Here is a 17,763-nt window from a genome sequence, read left to right as displayed (position 1 = left end):
GGCTAGGGCTTATTGGAAGTCACTGCTGGGGCTCCCCAGCCCCCTCACTTCAGGGAAGTCCAGGAATGATTGTCTTTCCCTATTTGTCTGCCTCGGGACAGGTACCATCTATGGTATATTAAGTCTGTCTATTCTCTCTCCAGATGTCCATCCCCCTCCACAGCCTTTCCCCCGCCAGCCAGTCATTAGCTGGCTTTGTCTCAAGAGCTTGCAGGAAAGTGGCTCTTGGTAACCATGGGCAACCATGAGCCCTTGCTAGCTATGCACACTGTATTTGCAAGGCATAGTCTAGCCATTAACCAAGGAGATAGGAAAATGTGCTTTGAAGGTTTTCATGTGCACTAAAATTGTTGTTTTCTTTTTCTCCCCCTCACCGCCCCCCCCCCTTCTGTAGAATGATCAGTCCATGGGTGAAATGCAGATCATCGGAAGCGAGGATCTTTCAACCTTGGCTGGAAAGGTTTGTTAATGTAACTTCTCGGTGGGCATACACTTCTGGGGACATCTCTGTGACCTTCGTGTCAGGTCAGAGCTCCAAATGCATTTCAGAAGCGTTCCCGGGTTGCTAATTCATGCAAATAAATGTGCAAAGCCCCTTTAATGGTTTCTCCTGTCCAAAGCATCATGTCTAGAAAGCGGCTAGGATGTGCTGCAGACCAAATCCTCACAGCTTACAACTCCAGTATTATTTCAGACAACAAAACCCCGGGGGCCCTTGCTGGGCTTCTTTTCTATTTGCCTCGGAGGCACCCCCACCCCAAAACAAGCTTTCTCTTTTGTCTGCTCTTCTGTGTCTGTTGCGTTGCAGCAGGCACTGTGGCAAGACATTTAAACAGGTTTATTAAAATGTACAATGTGGTGTCGGGGGTACTTCTTGAGAGCACATATTTTTAGCTCTTTGCTTAAGGGCTAACACCACACACACACGAATGAAGCCTACTAGATTTCAGGGAGAAATACCCTATTTTTAATTTGGAGTTCTAAACTTGCCCTGGACTAATTATGAGGTGAAAAGACTGTTTGGCCGTAACATCAGGTCTGGGATTCCCAGGGATGACCCTGGTGGAGTGGGACTTGCCATGCAGATTTGTTGGGACTGGTGAAAGCAGCAAGCAACTGCAGACATTGTTCCCGTTCACCTAGCCTGATCATTGCCCTGTCCCCTTACCCCCCGAACAACCTCAGCTTTCTAAGTAGAGTGGGTCAGCCTCTATTACACATGCTCAATCTCTCATCCTTGGCAGCTGTTATCGTTACACAATCCTCAGATGGGGAAAAACAGAACAGCAGCCACATTTAATAAAAATACGTAGCATAATATTTGGAACTCTACTGAGCTGCATGGACTCTGACTAGAAACCAGTTTCTTCTGCTGCTAAAGACAGAGCAGTGGGTTCCAGGAGTCATAAATTTTGTTCTATGACAACTGCAGTGACCTTATTAACGTTAACACATTGCTAGCATCATTTGACGTTACTGCACTACAGCAGGAAATAGCCTAGAAAAGCTAAAATACCCGAAGCAATTTCCTGAAATCCATAGCTTTTAACACCCTGGAAGGGTTTTGGTTTCTTGTTTGTTTATTTGTTTGTTTGTTTGTTTTTAAGTCATTTTAGCTTAGTTCTTTCCATATAGTTACTACTACGTAAGGGCTAGATCTTGTTTGTACTTTTGCTGAGAAGACTGTCAAAATGACAAGTCTTAAAAGATTTGGGCTCCCTCTCTCTGACTCCCCCATTTTGTTCCAAAGTACGTCCCTCATAGGCAAGCACAGGTGTGCCCTGGCTTCTGGCGGGCAGGGGAGGGATGTGTGGCTTCTTCCCAGTGTTGGAGTCAGCAGACGGCATGGCAGGTCGTAGCTTTGATGACTCCTGCTGTAAATGACTGAGAGAGCCAGTGGGTGTGCACGCAGGGGACAAGGTGGATGACTAGCATTCACTTCCTGCTGGTAAGACAGTTTCATTCAGGATGCCCTGTGCTGTCTAGTCATGCCTATACCCTGCTGTTTGTGGAGACACATTTCTATAGATTTAAACTGATGCCAAGTAGGACCCCTTGAGCGAAGAACTTCGACAACGAATCAACAATGAGTAGCCACTTGGACACTGACAAACCGACTTGATTTTGAAGACTGATGTTCAGGTGCCTAGCTCCTAGCAGACAGGGAGGCTAGGCGAGCCAGGCAGACCATCTCCCAGCCCCCATGTCCCTTCAGCTAGTCTGGATATTTAGCCACGTTTCCCTCCCTGCCTGTCTTCCACGTCTTGACCCTTGTTGCTCAAAGCATAATCCAGGCAGGCGAGTTATTCTACAGAGTCAAGTGTAAATATTTTATAGACAGGGTGGACTGACAGTCACTGTGGCAGCCATTCAACTCTATGTAGCCTGAGAGCAACCAGATGTGAGGCTAAAGCAAATGGATGTTACAACAACAACAAAAAGGGGGGGTGGGGTGGATGAGGCTTGATGTGGCCTGGGGCCAAGGTTTATTAACCCAGGTCCTTATTAGAAATGCAGAGTCTCAGGGGCCACAGCAGAGATCCTGAGTTAGAGGCCACCTTTGCAACCTCCTAGATGGTCTCTCCTTGCTTCCCTGGACACACGCGCGCGCGCGCGCGCGCGTGCGCACACACACATACACACACACACACACACACACACACACCACTGAACTGTCTTCTGAGCCCAACTTTCTTCTCTGAACTTCAGCCTTTGGTTGACTCTTGCTCGCCCTCAAACCTTTCTCCACAAAGCTACCCAAGGGGATCTTCTTAAAATACTCATCGGGTTATGCCACTTGCCAGCCGAAACCTTTCAGTGGCCTCTTAAGGAGCAGTTGCCAGACTTAAAACAAAAACCCCGTAGCCCACTCAATTTTGAACTTCAAATATTGAATAGCTGTTCAGTAGACATAAATAGTCAGTATATTTACTATAACTGAGTCTTGCATGATATTTCAGACATACTTACCCTAAAAAATTATTCATTGATTACCTGGCCTTAAAATATAAGTAGGTGTGCGTGCTTTACCTAGCAAGCCTCCCCCTAATGCTCTATACACACGATGCAAATCCCTGGCCACAGTTCCTTGATCTGGCTCGCATTCCCGACCACATTGTCATTCTTCATTGGCCTGTGGCACAGGACCCTCACCACTCAGCTTTTCTTGCCAACCCCTTGTACAAGCCGTGCCTTCTTCCTGGGACCCGCTTTCCTCTCCTTTAGGACTCATTCCCAGTGTCAGCTCCACACAGTGTGGCTTCCCTGCATAGCTGTCAGGAAAGAGGGCCTGGTCTGCTCTGCTACCAGCCCCCAGCCCCAGTATGCATCTATGCAAGCCCAATTCCCTTAGAGCCCTTTCTACAATTTACAATTTAGCACTTACTTAGAAGCCTGGTTTTGTTTGTTTGTTTGTTTGTTTGTTTGTTTTTGCCTTTCCCTACCAGGAAGTCAATGTAAAGTGGGCAGGGACCACTATGTTCACCGCTGCATCTCTAGCATCGGACACAGCCCTGGTCCATCACAGGTTAGAATAAACATGGGATGGTCAGTGAGTGCCTCTTCTTACGGAGAAGTCAGAAAGACAGTTTCAGTTACTTTCGTGTGAGGACATGGCAGAGAGAAATGTTATATCTAAGCCAATTTGGCAAGGTTTCTGGTGTCACATGATGAGATCCAAACTGGATTTTTAAGGCTGCCCTGGATGACTCACAGAGAGTGGTTGGAGGGCAACAAAAGTTAACGAGGGTAGCAAAGAAAGGACATATCAAACTAGCTGATTTAGTTTAGGCTGGAACAAACTGAAGGGATTAAGCACTCAACACTTAATGGGTCCTTGTTTTAGTGGTTGCAGAAGAGTCCAAAACTGGCATAAATATCTGCATCAGGAAGTAGGGTTGTCACAGGTCACCACTAATTTCCTCTTCCTCGTTTCCTCACCGTGCATATCCATCCCCTCAGTCCAGTCAATACATTTATCATGTTATCACCCTATCAGGAATGTGAACATGGCTCCTCTCACTCAGGGCTGAGCACCTCAAGAATAGCTTCCGGAGACTTTCCACAAATCCTCTTTCTTTGGACAAAAAGAAAGAAAGAAAAGAATGGAGGGAAAGAAAAAGCAAAAGGAGAAGAAGATAAAGAAAAGAGTCTTGGAGCTACTATGATCTTAGGGAGAAGGTGGGGTGCGGAAGTAACAGAAGAAGAAAGAGAAAAGAGAATCAGACTTCAACTGGGAGGGACAGGAAAAGCTGGAAAGCTGGGCGGGGCTGGACCTGCGTGACTAAAGAAACAAGTCAGGGTCAGAACAAGGAAACGATAAAAGAGGGGAAAATGGAGACGGGTTGGGTTTAATGGCGTAGACTGGTTGTTGCAATAAAGAGGTGAACTTGCTGGATTTGGCCTGAGGTGACATCATGGAGCTCTCTAAGTGGAAAATAATATACTCGTGGTATATCATAGAAAGTTCTACCAATCAACTAGTTATGAACTTAACTAACATATTTACTTAATATGAATTTTTTTTTAAAAAGAGTGAACCTGACACATAGTAGAAGGAAGTGCAGGGGACAGGACTGCCAGGGCCTAGTGATGCAAAGCTGCAGGACAAGGAATGCGGCAAAAATCAAGAAAGAGGCATAGAAATGGTTCTTAAGTTTGTTTCTGAAAGAGCTTTCCCCCATCAGCTGCGCCATGTGTGTCACCAACAGCTCTGGAACCTCTGGGGTCCTCTAAAGATGTTGGAATTCAAATAAGAGAACGCATTTCATCTTTCTCTCTCCCTCTGTATCTTTTCCACTGCCTTCTCTCTCTTTAGAGGGTGGGGGAGGGGGCGGTCTGAGTCATGGCTCTAAATAGGCCAGTGCTGCTGAATACAATGAGCCCTCACCGGTCCTGTTCAATCAGCTCTCATACTTAAAAGCATTTGTCCAGTGTGTTTAAGCTGTCTGCGCACCACACTCTCTCCCTCTGTGATTCTCTTCCCAGGTTGATTTAATCCTGGCACTTCAGAAATTTGTATGGCTCTGTTAAAGCAGTAAGATTGAGTTCATGTTCAAGAGAAATAAAACCAAAGGCAGGGAAGCGAGCGGGCCCAGATCTGGCACTGCAGGCACACAGCTGTGCAGGGATGGTGCAGGGTTTCGGGGGACAGGCGCCCCACCCCCAAATAAGTTTCTAATCAAATACCAGAATGAAGCTATGAATTTTGCCAAAATCCACCGACCCTCCCCCCAATCCCCTCCTTAACTGCTTAAATCATTCCTTTTTATTGCCCCTGACTAGGCTGAAAACAATAGTGAAACTGCCCACTGATGGATGACTCCGGCAGTTTTGTGAGTTATCACATAAAATGAAATGCTGAGCGACATTCCTTTCTCTGTGGGATTTGTATTCGCACTCCTCCTCACAGTCAGCAGCTACCATCCAGTCCGTCTTCCTGCCGTGCCAATCCCTCTGAGGGTGACCACACCCACAAACCCCTGTTGCTGCTGTTGAGACAGCGGGGTGCGCTGATCGTGCTGTGCCCTCAAAGGTTAAAAGTGGGACTAGCCAACTCGAGGAGGAGGAAATCGGTCCGTTCGTTGTGTGATTCCTCTCGGCGTTCTTGCTTCCCTCTTCATTAGGAAAACTCAGTGTGGTAGGCTTTGCTCGATCCTCAGGATGGCAGCGAAACAACCCGCTGGAGTCTTTTGCAGAATGTTTGCCTGCAGCCCCCGCAGGCTTTTACTGGCTCCCTCTGAGGAAGTGAGCTAGGTGTGATAGGATTACTAAGACAGTAATTGGCAAACGTCTCAGATTCAGCGATGGCGGTTATCAGATGGGACGCGTCCTGGAGGCACAGAGTGTTCTCAAAAGAATCCCCAGCGTTGCCCACTCGGAAAGTGGTAACCTTCGTAGACCGCTGCTCTGTGCAAATTAAAAGCAGTACATGACAACTAAAGGTTGAGTAGGGAAGAGCTGCGGACCATCAAAGACAGGTGGGGGGTGATGATGTCTCCTAAGGAAAATGAGCTACAGAAAGTGAAAGAAATGGGCCAAAATTATTCATTTGTCACACAAAGCTCTTCCTTTTTTTTTTCTTCCCCATCTCCTTCCTTCCTTCCTTCCTTCCTTCCTTCCTTCCTTCCTTTCTTCCTTCCTTCCTTCCTTCCTTCCTTCCTTCTTGCCTGCCTGCCTGCCTGCCTGCCTTTCAGAGTCTTGCTATATAACCCAGGCTAAGCTGGAACTCCGGATCTTCCTGCCTCTGCTGCTTGGGCGCTATGCCTACGTGCGCACCGCGATAGCTGGACCTCCTTTTCTTGCATTCTGTGCAGACCGTCTGATGATGAGCTTACTGTTCGTCTCTTACTCCTTGAATCTTAAGTTGGAGTATGGAAACACTAGGCTTGGTTACCTTCAATACTAATGCAAACTCTACAATTACATCTTCTATACCTTGGTCCTTCACACTGACTCACCCCATGGTGGAAAGTGGAAAGACAAGGAGGAGCTATGAGAGCCTGAAAGGGGCCTGCCTCACTTTTAGGACAATCTGCTGTTAAGGCAACTAAGTCATTTTTGCAGTGATGGTAGCATTCTGTTAGTGAGGGCAGAACACATGGTTGGGTCACCTTTTATTAGGCCCTGTCTTAGTATTTACTAGTGAAGAACTTTCTAGTGCAGAAATGCCAGAGAATACATTCAAAGCACAGCAGAGCCCAGTGTGTGGTCTTAGATTGACCAGACAAATTTTAAAAGGCCTTTTAAAGGACAGTTGGGAAATATTAAATGTGTGGTTGGCTTTATGTGATACTAACAATTTACCATTTTTGATAGATCTAAGATTTTTGGTTAAATAAAGTAGAGAATGTTATGGTAAATTTAACCCTTTTGTAAAGTACTACATAAAATATATATTTAATATATTTTGAATACATTTAAAAAGGAAATTAGCTATATAAAACATGTTAGTAAATATAGGAGGCTGAGGCCAGAACACTTGCCTAGCATGCAGGAGATCCAGCATTCAATCTCAGCCTTGCAAAAAACAAAACAAAACAAACAAAAAATGAGGTGGTTTTTTTTTTAATATATGCAGTTTTAGAACTACATAGTACCTGTACATATGAGAACCACAGTCTTACCAGCCAGGAAGACAGGGCAGAGTTCAAAGTGACTGCTCTCTTAAAGCCACATGTAGGGAGAGGCGGCATTTTTCCTTACAACTTTTCAAGCTTAAAATATGTTGAAATAACTTTAACAATATATCTCAGGATCAATACATATCCAAGTCCCACTTCCTGCCTACAGTCTGAGAACTGTGGCTAATCTTTTCAAAGATGACTTTGGAGAGCAGGGAGATGGAAAGAGAGAGAGAGAGAGAGAAAGAGAGAGAGAGAGAGGGGGGGGGGGGAATTCTTCCAGGGCTTCCTACTTAATTAGGCAAGAATGCATACCAACATATTTTGGAAAGAAATTTTTGTTTACATAACTGAACCAAAAACGGATTGTGAACAAGGAAATCCAACTAACCACAGCCTTCCCCGAGCATCCTGGGTAGCTCGTAAGTTTAGTCCAGCCTCAGTCAAACTGAAAGTACACAGGCAGGTTAAGTGCTGTGGATTGAGGGCAAAGGCCAGAAGGAACCATGTTGAAAATGCTAAAGGGACTCCTGTCAGTGTGAGTCTTAAGGGACACAATGGGCTGACATTCACATATGATGTTAACATGCAGTGGCATGGAGTGTAGACAGTATAGCCTTTCATCTTGATTATAAAACTAATATTCTTAATGAATGGGTTTAAAAAGAATGCCATCCTTAGGAGAAAAGCTGTTCTGGAAAAGCTTGCCTACATGTTTGACATGGAAATAACAACCTTGCCATGGTTCTTGTATAGGTGGATTTCCTGTTAGCACTTTTATTCTTTAACTCTCTTTTGTGTCAGATATAAATAAGGAATCTATAGTTCGGTCTGACATTACAGTGTTGCTTAACTGAGGATGGATGAAAAGATGAGAGAGATGGCAAGAGGCCCCACGGGTTAAAGCACTTGTCCCCAAGCCTGAGTTCAGTGCCCAGAACACACATGATCTGAGAAGATAATCCACTCTTAATTGTCTTCTGGCCTTCGAATGTGCACGTGTGCCTGCATAAAATTAATTAATTAATTTTAAAAAGTTTAAAAGCATAAAATGAAACCGCATTACTTTCAAGGAATATTCTCCCCAGCTAGTGGAATGGTGTATTAACATACCCATAATTTGATAGGATAGCATGGGCATATTATTACTCATTCAATTAATTGGTTGATTTTAATTTGTTAATAAGCTTAATAGTCGTTATTCTTTTTTTTTTTCTGTCTCTCTCTCTCTCTCTCTTTTTTTTTTTTAGTCCTTCTTCTTTTAAAAGACAATTGTTGCTTCTGCAAGCAGCCAGTACAGTAGGACAGGAGGAACACAGCAGTGCATAAGACAAATACAATCCCCTGCTGTGTGAAGTTTAGAGTCTAGTGGGTGAAGAAGCTATCTAACAAGAAACTGGATGTAATTTTTTTGTTTTGTTTTGTTTTGGTTTGTTTGTTCTTCAAGACAGCATTTTTCTGTGTAGCCTTGGCTGTCCTGGACTCACTTTGTAGACCAGGCTGTCCTTGAACTCACAGTGATCCACTTGCCTCTGCCTCCCAAATGCTTGGATTAAAGGCGTGCGCCACCATGCCTGGTGAAATTGGATGTAATTTGTGTTCATAGGCCAAAGTAGATGGATACTTTGTGAACATTTAGCAAGGGATCTCACATCTGTTAAAAAGAAAAAGAAAAAAAGAGCTGCAGCAGGGCCCTCACAGCTCCCTGTTTCCTCAGGGTTGAAAATCCCAGGGTAGATTCACTGGGAATTCTCAGAGTCACTTGAGAATAGGGCTGTCACTCTAGTATAATGATGTAGTTTGTGTAGGCTGGCTTTCCTGGTGGCCTTGTAATCCCAAAGATAGGAGACAGAGGGATGGGGTACTGTTCAGATGTCATAATTTTATGGATACTCACTTCAAATCGGCAACAAGATCTGACATGAGCCTGCTGCTAACTAACCTGAATATAGACGATAAAATTGCAATACCACGTGATTCCATGGGACTGCTAAAATGAATCTCAGACATTGCTACTCCATAACTGTAATTTCGCTACTGTTATGGATCGTAATGTAAACATCTGATATACAGGTGGTCTGTAAAAAGGACAAACGGGGTTGCGACCCACACGTTGAGAGCCACTACACTAATTGTTCGGACTTGTAGGATGGGGAGGCCTATTCAGCACACTGAAATGCTAACTGAAAGCAAAACTTGCATTTGTACTGTGACCCAGACGCTTTTTTTTTTTTAAGTCGTATTCTGAAATGTTGTTTTGGTTTTTTATTTCCCTCCAGAATGTCCTCATTGTTGAGGTAAGCCGGCCTTTTCCTTTTCTGTATTTGGAAGTTCCAAGACTCTAATGGTGAGTTTTAAAATACTGGCCTCGGTTATCAAACTGGCCACATACTGAGTCCCCACTCTGTGTGACTCTTCAAATGTATTGAACAGAAGCCAACGATAGGCTCTGGCTTCAGATGACTCCGAATCAACACTTTACACTGACTAGTTGGTAGGTGGTACTGTCTTATATCAAATCTCACATACGTCTCAACCCATTCTTACATGGATTTATGAGCCAGACAGTTGTAAAGAGAGTAAACTGGCTTGTAGAACCAGTCAATACATTTACTGTTATTTATTTAACAGGTGAACCAAGGCTATAACCCTCCTCACCTAATGACCTCTAATGCTTTTAATCCATTCTCAAGCCTCAAAAATCTTACATTCTGTGGTGGCGCATGCCTTTAATCCCAGCACTTGGGAAGCAGAGACAGGTAGATCGCTGTGAGTTCGAGGCCAGCCTGATCTACAAAGTGAGTTTAGGACAGCCAAGGCTACCCAGAGAAACCCTGTCTCTGGTGAAAAAAGAAATCTTAAGTTCAATCAATTGATATAGCTACCCAAGGGAAACCTATGGGGTTTGGGTAATGGTAGGTCTTTTGTTTTGTTGTTGTTCTGTTAAGAAAGAAACAGAAAGGCTGTCTTGTGACCACAGTAGACTCCCATAGTAAATGGCCATGCTCCCTCCAGAGCACACCCTACTTATCCGTCGCCAGAAATTCAAAGGGTCTTTTTGTCCTTGGGCTTTTGTTTGACATTTGCCAGTGTGGCCTTCTGTGTGTGCAGTTCTGGCTTCACACATCTCACAAGCAGACCCTCCAGCCAGATGAGTGGCTGGACCCTGTCTAGACTCCGTCCTGTGGTGTTCATCCTCAGCCCCTGACAGCTGAGTTCTGTCAGGAGGACGATAAATCACAGCAGCTAATGCGGTGTAACTGTGCATCCATGGCTCAGCAATGGAGACCCCGTGCTCACTCACCGCAGCTGAGGAGCTCGGACCTCCTGGCTGTCACCAGCTGCCTCCCAGACACATTTAGTTGCCCAGCCATAGTATCCCCTAAGGAGTAGGGAGGCCGAGGAGGTGTTTATCCTTTCAATGTATTCAGATGTACAGCCCATGTCCATGAAAATTCATGTGCCTCTTCCATTGTGAAATGTATCCTCCGGGCCAAATTTAGTCCCTGACTGCGCATGCAGAAGTCTAGGTGCACTCAATGAGGCTCTCCAGAGGCTGAACAGAATCCTTCCTCACAGCTGAAGGAGGCAGGGGCAGAAGATTTGCCAGCATAGTCTCTAGCTTCCAAAAGGAAGTGCCCATGAAAACATAACTGATTTTGCTTCCTGTGTCGACTCCTGTCATCTGGCATTTGAAATTAACGTGCATTTTATTAATAAGGAATCGCTCTGCAACTATAAAGTGCATTATGCTGTGCGCACTGCTTTGTTGACCTTGTCTGCTTTTTGCAAAGGATGTTGTTGGAACCGGGAGGACCATGAAGGCACTGCTCAGCAACATCGAGAAGTACAAGCCCAACATGGTTAAGGTAGCCAGGTGAGTCGGACACCATAGCACACACGCTGTCCTTTAACATGGGACTAAGAGGGCTCCTCTTACCGAGTGCTGCTCTGCCATTGGCCCCGTACCTGGGATGCTGCAGTTCAACCACCCTGACAAATAGCTCAGATTGCAAGCCTTAGAGAGAAGGGCTAGAGGAAGGCCTTTGGCAGAAGCCCTTCTCCGCATGCTCAGCACTCTTCCTTTTAGCCAGCACAGCGATGCCAAGCTGCAGCAGCAGAGGCGGGAGTGAGCAGGCCATGGTGATGCCCCACAGGCTTGAGAGGAGTACATAGCCCAATGGTGGTTAATTCTCTTAATCTATTGGAGTGACTGAAGTAATTTCCTTTCTTTAATGGCAGCTTGTTGGTGAAAAGAACAGCCCGAAGTGACAGTTTTCGACCTGACTGTAAGTGCTGCAGAGTTTGGGTGGTTTTCTGCCCCTGGTGTTTTATTTTGGCATTTCATGTGAGACTGATAATGCTATGAATCCTTTGTCTCCATCTCCTTGTGAAGGGCTCTTTGAAGGCCCATTTTTCTTTTCCCTCGAGACAGGGTTTCTCTGTATAGCTTTGGCTGTCCTGGACTCACTTGGTAGACCAGGCTGGCCTCAAACTCACAGAGCTCCACCTGCCTCTGCATCCCTGAGTGCTGGGATTGCCGGTGTGCACCACCGCGCCCGGCTGAGGGCCCACTTTTTTGTTTAGCATCTTTCATAACAACCCCATTCTAGATATAGGATTTTTGTTTTGTTTTGTTTTGTTGTATTTTAAGAAACCTCACTGGTACGTGATCCAGTCCAGGCTACTATACAACTCAGCTATGTAGCCCGGGCTGGCCCCAAACAGGCTTCTCCCCTCTCAGCTTTCTGAGTTCTGGGATTACAGGCATGCACCACGCCCTGGTGCACTGGACACTTCTATTGTTACATTTTATGCAGTTGATCAGTTTTGGGGTAGAGTAGACTTCCTCCCCTAGACCAATTATTTTCACCAAAGAGGTACTACAAAGCTTTAGAAGAATTCTCCCCATCCCTCCCACACCCCGCACATTTAGAGAGGCATCTCCCTGCTACCACCAACAAAAATTCAGGGACACAGAACACAAGCAAGCAGGCCCTTCTGGGTACCATGCTCATACTTGACTTCAGGCATGTGCTCTGGGGGACTTCCCTTGTCCAAGGCACTTTTCTTTCTTCCACTCTGTTGCCAGGAGGGATAAATAAGCCACTGAATTATTTATTATTCTTAACAACAGGTGATTTTTTTTATTTGCATAAGGCAGACTTCAGCTAAAATTCTCTACTTACATTTGCTCTAAAGCCCATAGAATAAGTTGGCTCTGGTTCTCATCAGCAAGCTGAAAAAACATTAGCAGAGGAGAATAGTATGAAGGGGTTATGAGCCAGGGCCTCGTCACTCTAAACCCAGGTCTCCTCTGCTAGGTCCCTAATCGCACTTCAGGGCAGAGAGAGAGAGAGAGAGAGAGAGAGAGAGAGAGAGAGAGAGAGAGAGAGAGAGAGCGCTATGGCCTGTTCCTGTCAGTTACTGGCCTTGGGATCTGGTCTGTATGTCACTGTCATTATATGAGGTTATTAAGCAGAACTTCTGTGAGGAAATTGTATTAAACGACATTGAAGACATAGGGCTGGAGAGATGGCCCAGCAGTTAAAAACATACTGCCCTTCAGAGGATCCAGGTTCTGCTTCCAACATCTACGTGAGCAGCTCACAGCCACCTCTCAGTCCATTTTCCAGGGTGTGATATGTCTGGCCTCCACAGCCACTTGCGCGCGCACGCACACACACACGCACACACACACACACACACACAGAGAGAGAGAGAGAGAGAGAGAGAGAATATGATAAACATAACATCTTAAAAAATAAAACATATCCAGTTAAGGGCAGGCCTGATGCCGTATGCCTGTAATCCCATTCAGGAGGCTACAAAAAGACGATGAGTTCAAGGCCAGCCTGGGCTACTACATACTGAGACCTCATCTCAAGAAGACATAACAAAACCAAATTCAACTAGTTATGAATCTTTTGTGTCATTTTTTTAACAACAACAACATAAAATAAGAACAGCTGGGGCTGGGGATGTGACTCAGTAGTAGAACAGTGTGTACATGCACATACACACACACACACACATGCAAGCATACACTTTTGAGATAGAAACACACACAAACACACACGCACACTTTTGGGTACTAGCAACCAACATTGTAAGTGGTTATGATGTGCCAGGCCAGGTTCCTACAGGCAAATAGGGGTTATTGAATTTAGTCTTCACAACAGCTCTCTAGAGGCAGCTGCTATTGTCACGCCCATTTAACGGATGAGGAAATGGAACCCAAGAAGCTCAAATAAACTTCTTAAAAATGCCAGGGTCACATACTCGAATGAAGAGGGTCAGTAATGAGCCCAGGCAGGCTGCTTCCGGTCACAGCATTTACAGACGCTGCAGGAGCCGCCCTCGTCAGTGCGCCAACGGCTCCTCTGTCTGATTCCTGACAGCCCCGCTGACTCCTTGCCATCTTCTCATGCCCTAGTGTCACAATATTCAGCCAATATTCTACACAGCCCTGGACTTCAGTTTTCACAGTCTGAACTACCATACCTGTTACTGGTAAAATAGCACTTCCCGGAATTTAATCCTCTTCTGTTAGCTGGCTCAGAATCCACTTCTCCTTTCTTTTCGGAGTGCGTTTGTGTCTTTGACTCCTTGTTATGTGCTCAAGAGCGAAGGTCTTTTCTTCTGCCCTTGCTTCTCCTTTTTGAACTTGTTTCTCTTTGTTTAAACAGGGTCTCTCTGTGTAGCCCAGGCTAGCACTCATCTTAAAAGTCTCCTGCCTCAGTTTCCCGAGGACTGAGACTACAGACACATGCCACTGTCCTTAGTTCCTCTTCGATTATTTTTCCAAGAAACAGCAAGTTTTAGGAATCAATCAGGCTACCTACCTAGTGACCCCATAATACAGGCCCCTAGAAAACTGATCCTTTACTTCTAGCACTTTCTATAATTTGGACCTTGGCTCCTCCATGGGAAAGCATATTGGGTCATAGAGATCAAGATGATGGGCAGGGCAGTGGTTGTGCAAGACTTTAATCCCAGCACTCCGGAGACAGAGGCAGGCAGATCTCCAAGTTCAAGGCCAGCCTGGTCTACAGAGGGAGTTCCTGGATAGCCAAGGACTATGTAGAGAAACACTATCTTGGAAACAAACAAACAAACAAACAAACAGGAAACAAACAAACAAAATGGTAGTGACCATGAAGAACATTGTCCATGCTCCTAGCCCACAGGCTGTACCAAGGACAGTTTCATATAACTAGACGTACATGTCTCTTCTATTGTATTATAGTAATTGAACTTACAAGAGTCCAGCATACTGAAGCAAGTTTGAAAACCACGGGGCCACACACATTTATTCTGCCTGAAGAGCTCTGGAAGAGAACCAGTATCTCTTTCTTAGTAAACATCTTCTTCGTCTCAGTAGCCGCCCTCTGTGAGCCAAGGACCTTGTGCTGCATTTACAGCCATCTCCTCTCATTCTACCCTCGCTGGAGATAAAGAGCTAGTTAGGATCCCCGCATCGGTGATGCAGAGGTCAGCATGGAGACAACCTTCTGCGTGCTCTCCGTCAAGCTGAGCATCATGCCCCTTCCCTTTCACCTTGTCTCCCAGCTGAGGACAGTGACGCGGCGGGAGAACTGCTTCCGGGTTATGTATGGCCGTGCCACGCCATGGTGCTTTCTGTTTGAATGCTCCCCTGTGCTTTGAAGTGTATCTCCTTAGGCATTATGACATTACGCGCTGCTCGCTTTGAACAAGGCATGGTGGCTAGTTAGCATCTACACACGTCTCATCATCCACAGGGCCTCCTGAACCCTTCCTCAGCTCTGTATGCTAGAGGTCGGTTTCCTCATGCATGCTTGCTTGTTTGCTGCTTGTTCCCAAGTCATCCTTCCGGCCCAGGCACCCTCTGTGCTTGTCTTACACACTACCCTCACTTCTGCCTCACCACTTAAAGTGCCACAGCAGCACACGGCGATAGCATGCTTGCGTGCTCTAAACATTCTTCCTTGTCTCTTTCCGCTAAGATGCTGGATTTGAAATCCCAGATGTCTTTGTGGTGGGCTACGCATTAGACTACAATGAATACTTTCGAGACCTGAATGTAAGTGTTGCATATAAAACCCTAATCCTCTTGGTATGAAAATAGTTGTACTGGCATCAATCTAACAAATGACTAAAAACAGTAGTGAAATGACTAGGTGTTCTTTGTGATGGGGGTATGGTGGACACTCTGTATCCTACAAGGTGGGTCGCAGCGTGATGGAGACGTGTGGTGCTTGCCAGCATTTTGTTCGGAGAATCAGGAAGCAGAACAATGACCTACACTCATTTTTCTCCATCGTCATTGGCGATGCCCAGCCAATACCATAAGCAGCCAATGTTCCATAAGCCGGTTCATGTCTGTATCTGATACCTAGGTGCTTGGGACTCCAGTGACACTGGAGAGTTAATTTGGGGGAGCTGTCTCAGCACACAGAAACAGACCTTCAGCATGGTACCCAATGATGTGGCCCTGATCGACCCTAAGTGATCTGGAGGAAAACATCTTACCCAAAGTGTTTAACCAATGTCTCACTATTAGATATTAGAAAACCTGGAGTGGGGGTGGGGGGTGCATGCCTGTAATCCTAGCACTCAGAAGGCAGAAGCTGGAGGATCTCTGTGAGTTTGAGGCCAATGTGGCCTACAGAGTAAGTTCCAGGACAGCCAGGGCTACATGTAGAAACCCTGTCTGAGAGAGAGAGAGAGAGAGAGAGAGAGAGAGAGAGAGAGAGAGAGAGACAGAGAGAGACAGAGAGAGAGAGAGACAGAGACAGAGACAGAGACAGAGACAGACAGAGACACAGAGAGAGACACAGAGAGAGACAGAGGGAGAGAGATTGCTTCCCTGCTCAGGTCTTTCATGGTCCGAACACATTTCTTGCTATCTAAAATCAGGTTCAGAGTAGAGATTGTATTTCCCAGTATTTTTTATTCTCCTTTCAGTGAAACAGTTGTCATCTCACTTGTGGAAAACTTTGTCCACCAGAGACAGACATTTCTACTTTTGGGAGGCCTGGGAACCAGATCCTAACCAGGACTCAAAGCTGAATCACCAGAGAACGTTTGTCAGGCATTGAATGGGACTGTAGTTTGCGTACAGCCGGATAAGCACACAAGTGTTTAAGTGAACAGTAACCAGTCACAAGTCAGGCTGCTCTTACCCCATCACGCTTTCTGTGCCTTGTGTCTTGTTGTCCAGCTGATGGTGATGGAGAGAGGGGTACCACAAAACACACTTCTTGAAAATGTCACCAAAGCACCTAATGTATTTTATGTGGATTTTTAAACTAAAAGGAGAAACCTGATACCTTTTTAACCCTCTATTGTTTCAGCACATATGTGTGATCAATGAACATGGTAAAGAAAAATATCGAATATAAGGAAGCCAGAGTCGCCAACGTCTCTTTCCCAGATAACACGGTTCTTCTGCTCTACTCAGGAAGCTGGAGTGTGAAGTCTGTCTCCATAGCCATCTTTACTCAACAGGGTATAAGAGACTAACTACTTAAGAAATGAGCTTTTGGCCGGGTGGGGTGGTGCACACCTGTAATCCCAGCATTGGGGGAGGCAGAGGCAGGTGGATCACTGTGAGTTCGAGGCCAGCCTGGTCTACAAAGCGAGTCCAGGACAGCCAGGACTACACAGAGAAACCCTGTCTCAAAACCCCGTTCCCTGCTCTGCCCCCCCCCAAAAGAAATGAGCTCTCTTTTTCCAGAGATTAGAATGTTAATTCCAAAGGGTCTTCAGGAAAAGAAGACTGTGCTTTCCCTTGACTCATTACAAATTAAACTTCTGATCCTCTCAATTCCACCTACTGTCATGCCCCTGACTACGCCTGCAGATGTAGTACAGTCTTACACTCGTGACAGGAATACACCCACCTGGTGACTCACATACTGTTCATCTAACTCTTTTAGTGCTATGTTTTTTAAGTAACAATACAGGGTAATAAGAACCGGCAGCCCCTTAGCATCCACCCTGAGCCTGTACAATAAGGATGCAGCTCGGCTCCCTTGCTAAAACAGGAGCAAAAGGACGGCTTCACGTGAGCGTCTGTTTGCCCAGTTCTGACAGGACATTATTATCTGCTTTGACAAAGCCTTTGAAAAGTGCGGGTATGATGAATCTTAATGATGTTATGAAATGAGCCTTCACCGCGTGCTCTTGTGCTTCGCTTCCTGTGTGTGATGACAGCATATCACGTGTGCATGGATGTACTCAACTGTGTATAATACTCTGCATTTTAATTAGAAAAAAAAACCACACACACACACACACACAATGGCAGCAAGGCTGCCCTCCTGAGCTGAGTTTGTTTATTCATGTGGGACATTGGTGGGCAAATGGTGGGCTGGAGAGGTGGGGTGTCAGGGAAGGGGGGGTTCGAAAATCAGTACTAAGCAAGTGTAAATTTTTCCTCCTATTTGCATGGAAGGATAAAACAGTTAGATATTGTCCTAAACATGAACAGAGGTTGAATTACTTAGCTAAGTGTCCTTATATGACTTCACACAATCCAGGGTGACATAGGAAGCACGCATAAGGAAGTTTTTGTACATAACACACATATACACTATCACCACTATGTGTGGCATTTCCTAATTTGTAGAGGTTTTAATTAAAAATAAGCTCAAGA

The 17,763-nt window shown here is 45.5% G+C and overlaps 1 protein-coding gene across 3 annotated transcripts in view; it reads left to right on the top strand.

Moving 5' to 3' along the window:
- PRTFDC1 (phosphoribosyl transferase domain containing 1) overlaps window positions 1-17,349 on the top strand; it is an 88,582-nt gene extending 71,233 nt beyond the window's left edge. For 2 of the 3 annotated variants that reach the window (XM_084781940.1, XM_084781942.1), the window contains exons 4-8: window positions 395-460; window positions 9,401-9,418; window positions 10,916-10,998; window positions 11,364-11,410; window positions 14,371-15,099. In XM_084781940.1, the coding sequence (XP_084638066.1) occupies window positions 395-460; window positions 9,401-9,418; window positions 10,916-10,998; window positions 11,364-11,410; window positions 14,371-14,579 (423 nt within the window). In that variant the 3' untranslated portion in view covers window positions 14,580-15,099. The other variant, XM_084781941.1, reaches the window with a different exon arrangement.
- Window positions 17,350-17,763: the final 414 nt, after the last annotated feature.

Source organism: Acomys minous, assembly GCF_964271855.1.
Source record: "Acomys minous genome assembly, chromosome: 5".
Lineage (NCBI taxonomy): Eukaryota > Metazoa > Chordata > Mammalia > Rodentia > Muridae > Acomys > Acomys minous.
This window is presented reverse-complemented; position numbering and strand designations above follow the sequence as displayed.